Source organism: Gavialis gangeticus, unplaced genomic scaffold, assembly GCF_001723915.1.
Source record: "Gavialis gangeticus isolate Ggan-Ray unplaced genomic scaffold, GavGan_comp1, whole genome shotgun sequence".
Classification (NCBI taxonomy): Eukaryota; Metazoa; Chordata; order Crocodylia; family Gavialidae; genus Gavialis; species Gavialis gangeticus.
Genome location: NW_017728992.1, coordinates 22072745 through 22084142, shown reverse-complemented (window position 1 = coordinate 22084142; position 11398 = coordinate 22072745). Strand labels below are relative to the sequence as shown.

General features: G+C 43.2%; 1 protein-coding gene across 4 annotated transcripts in view; it reads right to left on the bottom strand.

Moving 5' to 3' along the window:
- TRIO (trio Rho guanine nucleotide exchange factor) overlaps positions 1-11398 on the bottom strand; it is a 589244-nt gene that overhangs the window by 196654 nt on the left and 381192 nt on the right. For all 4 annotated transcript variants that reach the window (XM_019521265.1, XM_019521285.1, XM_019521275.1 and 1 more), the window contains exon 20: positions 2164-2279. In XM_019521265.1, coding sequence (XP_019376810.1) covers positions 2164-2279 — 116 coding nt within the window. The remainder of the gene's footprint in view (positions 1-2163; positions 2280-11398) is intronic.

Sequence of the window (11398 nt, the reverse complement as noted above, 5' to 3'; positions counted from 1 at the left end):
ACAAAATTTAAAAAAGGGATGGGGGGGGGGGGGTGACGTTGCACACCTTAATCTGGATACTCTCTTCTTCCTTCTACTATGCTTCTTCTTCCCACAACCTTATACTATTACCTTATGCACCAAACAGTAGACATACTGGATTGTACCACCCTGCTTTCTTCATTCAACTTGATGGAAAGCACATAACCATACAGCTCTGTGCTCATCACCAGCATACCTTTCCTTTCACAGTTCCCCATGTTATTTCTTACTGTGATCATGACATGCATGAAGAGCTTTTCCCCAGAAGCTGGCACTTTAAAGAATGCAGTGATTTTCTCATGAGAGGTGTTTTTCTGCTTTAGAAGTCCAGCCAACAATTTGAAGCCACCAAGGCCAAACCTGAACTTTTTCATCTTCCTCAGCTCTTCCTCATTCTCCAACCACAGGCTGGTAAATTAGGGCATTGCCTTTCACTCTGCCTTTCCTTTACAACTATATAACCAGGCTATAATCAAGTCATGTTGCTTCTGGCTGCAGTGTTTCTTAAGTTTAGCTTCCCCCCATATTTCCAGACAAGACCTAGGTCACTTTCTTATGATTCAGGTATTTTACTTTCTACCCTTCTGGATTCAACAGCCAAACATAACCACTGAAGACTTCATTATGGAGATGCAGAAGTACATGTGGAAAACCTGGGGGAAAACTGGATGTTATGTTATTGGCTCTTTAATGAAATAAGTTCTTGGATTTTAAATGCCTGCCAGTTCATCCACACATTTACAGGAACAATTAATCCCTTTGTTCTACAGGAGTGCAGAAACAGGTCCACAAAACCCTGCTGTACCTTATTCCTGCCCAAATCAAATCAAAATTAATTTCAAAATATTTTCCTAATCAGGTTGTCAGTGTGCATTGCCAATTCGATTTGAAGTAACTGAGTTGTCAGCTGCTTGGAAAAACATGGTTCACAAAGAAAGTGCTGACAGGCTCTCTGATATGCCAGGTCTCCATCATAATGATTGTTATATAAAGTCAAGCAAGGCTGAATTTGTAAGTTGTTTCTCCAATAAAAGAGTTTTTTTAAAGAGGGATTCATGTTGAACATCATGAGTCATGCATGATTCACTCTAACGTGACTCAAATTACTGCTGTCACTGTTTCCCTCTGAATTCAGCTGTACAAAAACATGTTGGTACATCGAGCTTTGCAGAGTAAAACCAGTCTGCCTAGATAATGCTGAGGAAAAAAAAGTGTAGCAGTCCAGGGATTAGGAAACTGAGTATTTTCATATACTCATTTAATTTTCATCTACTTAAATATTTGTTGTAACTGTCATTGTTGTACATTAGTTAGCAAGGTGGTTCTTCTTGTCTGCAGCCTTTTTGCTTACATAGAGTTGTACTTGCAGGAAGATAAGATTATTTTTGGGACATTTTTAGGTAGTTTTCTGAGCTCTAGATAAACAAAAACTACCTGTTCCTGTTTTACAGAGTGGCATGGCTGACCTCTATTTACTTTAAAAAAAAGTTAACAGTTTCAGTTAATATTTCTGCCTTGAAGTCCCCCTGCGGTTTTAGAGTAGTCTTTTTCTAAAACATTTTTTAAATCAAACGGGTTTTTTTTTTTCCAACTTGGCACTCATAAATCCACACAAATACAGGAAGTGGAATGCAGGACAAACAGTGAAACCAAACATATGCAAAACCACCAAGATTCTTCTGACCCTTTGCTTACTGTTACAGAAGAATTCAAAAGTAATCTTTTATTTTGATAAACTTCCTCTAATGCCCAGTGAAAACAATCAGTTGGCCTGTTAGATAACTCCCTTGATCCATTTATGTTGGCACAAGTTAATGTGTTTAATTTTTTCACCAACACATACTGGTTAAAAAAAAAAAAAAATCTATTGGCAATGCAGTACAAGTATGGCAGGAGAGATGGGAATGTAGTAATTCAAACTATAACTAAATGTATAAGTGTAATGCTACTATACTGAAAGAAGAATAAGGGCTAAGCAGTGATATACCTTGATATACCTTATACCTTGACTGTTAAGGGCCTGGTAACTACATGTGTTAAGTTATTTGTTCCTGTGACGGTCAGTCTTTATGTCCAAATGACTTTTAAGAAATATGAGTCAAAAAAAAAATATTCTAGTATGTTCTTAGAGAAAATCCTGACCTGTTTGGCACTTCTTTCAAAGACCACATACTGCTGACACTGGTCAAGTCGCCTTTTCCGCATGGTCCAGTAATGTAGTACACGGTTCTCTCTCTGAAAGAGTTCATTCAAGATATCTGAAAAGAGAATCAGGTGAATTAAAGGTTGCAATCTTTAGTTGGAAAATGATAGGCAGCAATGAGTTTGTAAGCAGGGTACATATCTGTTGTTTGTTTTACAAGTTTTTAATACAGTTCTTTTTAGTTTATGAAACAATGTGCGCCCCTTTTTCTTTAGATGAATATTATCCTGATTAAATAGACAGGACAGTTAACCAAAACATTGTACTAAAACAATTAATTTTAAAAAAAAAGCAGTTTCTCATGAAAAAAGCTCCATTTTCTTCCTTAATTTGAGACTACGGAAAGTACACTTGTAAGAGATATTTCCACATTGCCACAAGAAGAGACTAAGGACCAAGACATGATACATTTAAGCATTTAAGTTCATCATAATGAATAATTATTTCTAATCTGAAATGCCTATGGTCCTTCTAAAAAAAGAGATGCGTTACTGTGTAATTTATGGACAAACATAAAACCAAATAGATTAATCTGTTTGTTCAGTGCCTAATGAATGTGAAACCCTAAGGATGTAGACAGACGTAACACTTAGAATATTCTAAATAAACTTTAAATCCTAAGGGCACGTCCACACATGCAGACGTGTGCTTGCAGCAGCTCAAATAGAAGCGGTGCAAATTTGAGCCGGGGCTTTTTGCCTCAGTGCACATGCCCAGACATGCACTTTGGTGTGGGGCAAATTGCGCCACTTGGGGCAAAATAACCCTGCCTGGCTCCTCCTAGATCTGTGGCCAGGGGGAACTAGAGCCTGGGGCCAGCACCTGTACTGGCTCCAGCAATATAAAAAGCTGCCCTGTCAAGCAACTCAGGGCTACTCGCTCTCAGGAGCTTCTGGGGCCCAGCCAATTGGTACCTGGGGACACTACCCCTTGTGCCAGCTGGACTGCTGAAGCAGCCATGAGAGTTCCCTGCACCCTCTACCCACTGCAGCAGTCTGGCAGTGGGGGCTACTGCCTGGCTGTGACCTGCTGCACACCTGCCAGACCTGGATGGGGACTGCATAGGCAGTAGAGGCATCTGCCCCTCTGGGCCAGCTGCCAGTGGGCTCTGGCTGCAAAGTTGACCTTTGTACGGCACTACTGCCATGTGTGCCCCCTACCCGGCCATCTGGATAGCTATCGCCTGGAAGATGTTCTGGGTGTGGTGGCCTGCTTTGAACTGTCAAAGCATGTCCTCCTGGCCCCAACTGGCCAGGAGGTCAGCTAGCCACCTCCAGTTGGATCCAAGGTGCCAGCTGTGAGCAGGCAGGGTCCTGTCACTAGGCTCCATGACAGGAATTCTGGTGTTCCCTATTTGAGAACTGAAAAATCCCTGATAAAAAAATTCCAAAGTCACACTGTAAAATACCCCAAAATCCATGTTCCTCCACAATTAAAACAAAAGACCACCATCTATCTAGAGCGCGATCAGTTGGGCAATGTTTTATTGATATATCTACAGTGTTAAAGCAATTTGGAAGCCTACCAGCCTATCATCATAATAAAGCAAATTCTAAATACCTATGTTTTGCTGTCCCCCCACAGGGGCCACAGCCCCTGCAGGCGCTACTATCCCCCCTGCAGGGCCCACATGCACCACCCCCACTTGCTCTCCCAGCCCCCATATTCCCACTCAGATCCCTATGCGCCAACTAAGGGAGAAATTTTGATGCATCTCTGAAGGGGGAAGTGATAGCAGAATTACTTTAGTTACACTTGAATTCCAAGTGATTTCATCCAAGTCAAAGGATGAATTATCAAATCTTTGAAAAAATTCTGTCATGCACTACTTGGTTGCAAATGGTTTGTGTGAATGATTTTTAAGGGAGTCTAACTGCTTTGCTATTTTTGAGTATTTGTGGTGGTTTTCATGCAAACTTTAACTTACTCTTTTGATTCTTTGCCTAGAGTGGCTCAATTTTTGTAAGCAAAAATCAACTTTTTCTTTTGTTAGTTGCTTTGCATTTTTTACATCTCATTTCTCAGTCCTCTGTTCACATTAGGATTGAGTGCGATGACCCCTACACTGCTTCATTTCAAGAGCTGGCAGACTTGCAGGAGATGGGTTAAATAAGAATGCCAGACCAAATTTAAGAAGGGGCTAAGGGGCACATTTCTTGTCCTGATTTTTTTGAGGGCAGGCTTAGCTTGGGCCAGATTCTACCTAGAGACTGAAAGGGGATCTGGTGAAATGCAAGTTGTTTCGTGTGGGGAAATTGGATGGAGTTATTGCGCACCTAAAACTTGCACATCAATCAATATTAAGTGTTAAATGGAATGTATATTATTTCTTTTTCGTTTATTTATTTCACTTATATGTTGCCAACTTCCAGAAAGACTATGGCTAATAATGTTGCCAACTTCCAGAAAGAGGACAGCTAATAATAAAAATGAGATTAATTATAAAAAAGGTCAAATAAAATAGTAACTAATAAAATAATGCCCCAAACAAAACCCCAATACTTAACCCTGCCTGCTCAGGGTGGTTACGGAAAAAGGCACAAGCAACATATACAAGCAAATGGAACAGAATATAAAATGAACACTCTTTGTTACTCGGCAATACTCTAGCCTAGCTTGTTAGATGCCTGCCCAAATAAGAAGGCGTCTCAGCTCTTCCAGAAAATGTCAAACCTCATGCTCGGATGTAGGGCTCTAAGCACATAGAACTTCATAGGTCTAAACCAGCACCTTGAATATACCCTGAAAGCTGCTTGAAGGCAATGCAGATTCTGGAGCATTTGATTAATGTGCTCCTGGCAACTGGGGTTTTTGTTGTTCTCCCGCCCTGGCGGGGGGTCGGGCTAGAAGATCTACTAGGTCCCTTCCGACCCTTAATCTATGAATCTATGAATCTATGAATCTATGAAACTCCCTCCAATCAGAAGGCAGGATGACTCATTCTATACCAGCTGCAGCTTCCAGATGGCCCTTTAAAGACAGACCCAAGTAGACTGCCTTGCAATAATTCAACTTCAAGGTAAAAAAAAAAAAAAAAGGATAACGATGGCCGGATCCAAACCTGAAAGTAAGGACCAAGACCTTCTCACTAGGCGAGAGTTGGAGAGAGGGACTACTAGTTGCCACCACCACAACCACCACAGAATCAAAGTACAGCAAAGGATCCAAAAGCACCCAAAGGCTGGTGATCTTGAGTGACAAAAGGAACACCATCAATGATGGCGTAAGTCAGTCCGTAAGTCATGATGGTCTGCCAAGACCATTGCCACCTCTATCTTGTCTAGATTCAACTTCATATTTCATAGATATCCTATTTCCAAAAGCAGTCCCAACAATTCCATTGTTTCTTACAAAGTCTGTGGGCAAATTCAGTAGTGGAAGAGCAGAAAATAAACATTATGTTTACATGATACAAAGTTGCTTCAGGAAAAGCTGCTTCAAAACATGGCCTGAATTCAAAAGAATTAGACTGATGAGCAAACATGAGTCAGGATATTGCAACAAAACTTTACCCGTGATTGAATCTAGCTATTCAAAATATAGCATACACAAAAAACACCAACATCTTAGGTTTGCAGCCACAAGCAAAGAGCACCTCTTCAGACCAGGAATTTCAGAGGAAAACTTTATAAACAGCTAAGCTTGGGAGTAATTTGCATTATATTACAGCCTAACCCTAAGAAAGGAAGTAGCATCAGTACAAAGACAGAGCACTCTACCACAGAAGCACATTGCCAGCTACTCTTCCACCTCCTCAATCTCCCTCACTGCCTGAATAACTGTACAACTTGTCCACACTTTTTTCCATGGACACCAACAAAGTTTTTGCTTAGCATCACTTCTCAAAATGTGTGCCAGATTTCTGGGGAAATCTCAACATATTGTAACATTTCTAACTGGATGCTTCATAAAAATGGACATCTTGATAATGACGCAAGTGGAGTCATTCTGATATACAGCAGGCAGTATCTATTTACCTAATTGGAATGGAATTAATTCCATCAGGAAACAGTACAGATGGCATGCCTGCAAGGGACATTTGGCTGTGCACTGTTATGGTTAATGCTGTAAGTTTCTTCAACTGACAAGGCCCAGAGAAATATTCTGTAAAACATTAAAAAGCCTAAAAAAAAAAAGCCTAGAAGTTATACAGTGGCATTTAACACATATGCACACAGTAGTACTTTAAATGTAGCCTTTAAGAAAAAACTTTAGGTGTCTCAGTCTTCTCAGTTATACTCTATCTAATCATCTGTCTCCACCCTATTGCTCCTATGTGAGTAAGGATAAAAGAATACTTTCTGAACTTGAACATCTTCAAGTTCAAGGGCTGTTTACAGCACAATAGTTCTTTTAAGGCTACGAGGATCACATATGAATTTGGGTGTTGTGTAGGGGCAGAAACAGCAGAGCTAACCTAGTCTTTTAGGCTAGGGACAGACATTCAAAAAGCCTGAATTGATTCAATCTTTGCAGGTTAGTCTAACCTGGCTAGGCTAAACCAGTTCTGTAACCAAACAGACATCCCAGAAATGCAGGCACATGCCTGCAGTGGTTCAGGCTAGAAGCTGGGGGGCATTAGAGCAGCCCGCCCTTCTTTTCACAGCATGGAGCTGAGGGGGGCATGGCCAGGGTCCTGCAGGACGCTGCCATTAGCCCAGCAGGGAATTGATAACAGCGTTTATCACAAAATTAAGAAAACAACAGGGGGACATTACCAGCTACTTGTTGATATTGCCTGTTGATTCAGCAGGGACCCTAGCCAGCATGTGGCGTGATTTTTAAGGGAGTCCAACCGTTTTGCTATTTTTGAGTATTTGTAGCGGTTTCCATGCAAACTTTAACTTACTCTTTTGATTCTTTGCCTAGAGTGGCCCAATTTTTGGAGCCACTCTGTATGTATTACAGAACATATATTTATCTATTACATAAATACATACATTACATTACAGAAACACGCACAGATTTTCCAGCACACCAAACATGAAGTGTGCTGGAAAGGTAGGTGGCCACTCTTCTGGCTGGGCCAGAAGAGGGGGCAGAGCAAGAGCTCCAAGTCCCCCTGCCCCCGCCCAAAACTTAGATGCAGCCTCTTTCCAACAACTAGCAGCCATGCCACTTCTGCTGCAAGTGGCACCAAGGAGATGGGAGCAGTGTCTGCATCCCCTCCAGTAACACTTGACATAATAACAACCACCCCAAGCACCACAACCATGACAACAAGCAGAACAGCATTACAGTCTCCTCCACCCCAATTTAAATTCCCAGCCAGAGGAAGAGCTGGAGCTGGATCTGAGTGCCATAGCCAGGGAAATGCTGGGGAAAGAGGTGGAATCAGATGGGTTTATGCTCCACACCCCTCAAGTTTCCCCTAGAGCCAGGTCTCCTTCCCCGGAAGGCACTTTGGAGGAGGCTGAAGTAGAGGTTGTGGAGGCAAATGGCTGAGCTGAGTTTGCCCCTCCTGTTGCTGTGCCTGTGCCTGCTGAGGAGGGGGAAAAGGCAGCATCCACACATGCACATGCTCCCGCACCCCACAAGCAAGGGGGTAGTGTGGTCTGGGATCATTCTGAGCTGGCAGATGATCCCACATATGCTACCTGCCTGCACTACTGAGCCAAAACCAGCAGGGGCAAAGCAGCGAAACTCATGAGCACCATGGGGATGCTGATGCATCTCCACAGGCACCACCCCCTTTCCCTTGCTCCTCTTCAGCCTGGCACCAGTGGGAGCTTGCCCATAAATAAGTCCCCCTCTCACTCAAAAAGCCCCTGTCCCCATGAAGCAGAGGCAGGCCCCCTGGAACAGTGGGGGAAATGCAGGCACACAGGGCGGCACATTCACAGGTGAGCGAGTTTGGGGAGATGCTTGCTCTGGATGGCAAGCTCTTCTTTGTTGAGTGGCCAGAGTTTAGGTGGCTCATGGTGCTTGTGACCCCATCATACAAAGGAGTACTTGAGGGAGGAGCTGCTCAAGGCAGGTCTGCAGGTGGCCTTACACTTCATCTTGGACTTCTGGAGCAGGTAGGGGGGAGATCACACCTACCTCTCCCTCACAGGACACTGGTGTGACCAGTCAGGCTTTTGGTGAGCTCTCCTTCAAGCCAAGGTGATTGAGAAGTCCCACATGGCAACAGAGATCATGGGGACCATGAACCACATAGTGCAGGGTTGGCTTATTGGTACATGGCAAGCTCACCTGCGGGCTCATGGTTACCAACAATGGGGTTAATACGGCCAAGGCCGCCCATGATGCCAACTTTGTTGGCATTTGCTGTGTGGCACGCAACCTGCACCTTATAGTGAGGGATGCCTTGGAGGGGGACAGGGCTGCTGGTGACAGTGCCATCACAACCAGCTACCTGATTTTGAAATGCAACATCAAGGGGGGCAAGATGGTGTGGGACAAACAGGCAGAGCTGAGCATCCTGCAGCACAAAATCATGCAGAAAGTGGAGACTTGGTTGAACTCCACATACCTGATGCTTGAAAGGCTGGTTAAGCAGCAGAAGGCCATCCATGAGGTAGCCTTGCATGGGGAGATTGGGATCAGTGGCCCACTTAAAGCTGAGTGGAATACCATCTCCAAGATCTTGGTGGTCCTCAAGCCCTTCCTTGAGGCCATCAAGACCCTCAGCAGTGGTGATGTCCTCCTGAGCCAGGTGATCCCTGTAATGAGCGAACTTGAAAATGAAATGCACAAGTTCCAGGGGATAAATGTTCCTGGCTGGGGCAAGCTGCTGTCACCAGAGGTGCAGGCACTGGTGAAGTGGCTAAAGGAGGGCATCAAGAAACAACTAAATCTGTTGCAGTCCAGTACAATCCACATGCTGGCAGCTATGTATGACCCAAGGGTGAAGGTGAGCATATGCAGCAGCAAAACCCTGGATCACTGGACGAAGGTCCTGGTGAACAGAGTCCAGGAGGCAGAAGGGCACAGGAGGGGGGACATGGAAGAGGGGGATCCACTGTCCCATGCCAGCACACCACTGAGTCTCCTCCTCCACTTGGCAAGCTTCGTGGCCTCAGAAGGGGCTAGCATGCCTGCTGTTTTCATCCCACTGTGCCTTCACACTCATCAGTGACACGAATTTTGCTCTGAACAGTTTGAGATGCTGTTTCCCAGAAACCCCTGCACCTACCTCCTTGAAACTTCACAGGCTTCGTGGCCTCAGAAGGGGCTGCCATCCCTGCTGTTTCCATCCAAATGAGGCAAGAAATGACAAAGTTATAGGTATTTTCGTGATTCCCCATTACAGTCTACGGGTGAAACGCCGAAACGCGTTGAAACAGTGAAACAGTTTTGGCAAAATGAACAAAACAGTGCTCTGAAACATCAAAACAAAACAGTGTCCCTTCGAAATGGCGAATCTTAAATCAAAACGAAAGGTTGCCGTTTTGCACAGCCCTGCTGCCCAGACACTAGTTACTATGTGCCTGTAAAGCTGAACAGCTAGAACTCCTGTTTGATTTAGATTCTGAAAGAAGTCTGAGACAATAAAAACACAGACAGCTGAGGGGAAAGAACTGTACTGCAGGAGATAAGTTAGTAACTGTTAGTCATCATACGCTACAGACAAAAGAAATCCAGTCCTGCTGAACTCAAGACTCTCTGCATACTGAACTGACTTTCATGGCAGTGACCAATGTTTCTAGTGCTATTGTACTGGCAGCAGATTTTATCTGAGGCTTCTGCAGGAAGGTAGTGGAGGCTAAGCACAAAAAACTTGTTCCTGGACAAAATTCAGATGCATTTTGTATGGGCTGGGAGAAATCTGTTTCCCTACAACTTGATATTCAGAACCAGCAAAGCCCCTGGCACAATGGAAGTGGGCAATGGCAGAGCACTGAATCTAGGACAGCAATCAGGAATATTAATGAAAAGATAACTAGGAATAGAGCATGTCAGGCACAAGAAGCCAGGAAAAACAAATGTTCACATGCCCAGCCAGTAAGGTAACTATTAATAGGAAAAAGCAGCCAGGAGAAAATACAAGTCCCATAAGGGCTCAATAATTTATCCTTCCTGGCACAAATGGCAAGCAATATCCCCTTTGTAGGGCATACAGAATGAATATGAAGATTCACTGAAAGAAAGTGATGAAGGATCTCAACCACCATTCCAAAAAGATTGAAAAAACGGATTAGGAAACACTCCACATAGTTCCCATACCTTGGAAAGGTAAACCTATTGCAGAGGAGACACTATTATTGAGTACTGATCATCTCACAACATGGAAGACAGAACTCCTCTGTTACTTACTGATGGCCCAGTTCTTGCTACAAGTTACATCCCCATGATATTACAGTATTAAGTGAGCAGAAACCCACATGGGTTACAGACTACCTGAATTTGTAGCATTTGCCAAAATAAAGATTTCCTTTACTTAGAAAATTCTTGCAACAGAAAGCAATAATTAGATGGTGTAGGATGGTCCTTCAATAAGAGGTTATTCAGTATCTTTCTTAGTGCTATATTGTTCTAACATGCTGTCAGTGATGGTGACAGAAGAGGGGGTTGGGACTTCACTCTTATCTTTACATTCCATAGTCCAAAAAAAATCCTTTTAATTTTCTGTAATAGTCGCTTAGCCCTCTTACAAAAACACAGTTCACAATGATTTGGTTTTTCATCTCAGTACCAAACATCAACCTCCTCTTAAACCCCTGCCATGTTTAAAAATAATCTTCAAATGTTTAAATAAATCCTGTCAGTTGCTCAGCCCCATATGAGGATCCATCTGGTTTCTTCCAACATGCTTATACTCCCTGAATAAGCTGTATTACTTCAGACTCCCAAATACCCTGTGCACAAGCAAGCTCATCAAACCTAGTCCAGATATACAGCAGCCCTAATTTAAGAGGTTCCATCATCATGTGAAGGCTCCCTCATTTTCTTGATGCTCACAAGCACCTACACATAGCATAAAATACAAAAGCTATTAAGCTCACTCAGATGGATCAGCAACAATGCTTACCTCCTCTCTACATAAAGCAGCATATGAAAATAAACTTCTGTCGACTGAACAGCAGCAATACATTTGCATGCCCAGTTGTAAGTTATGATGAAACCTTAGTATGAGAAACACAAATTAGGCATAGGGTGGGTAAGATAACTAGTAGGGTGGAAGTGCTTGACTTTACAAATTTATTAGAGGGACACAGCAAGGGATAGGAG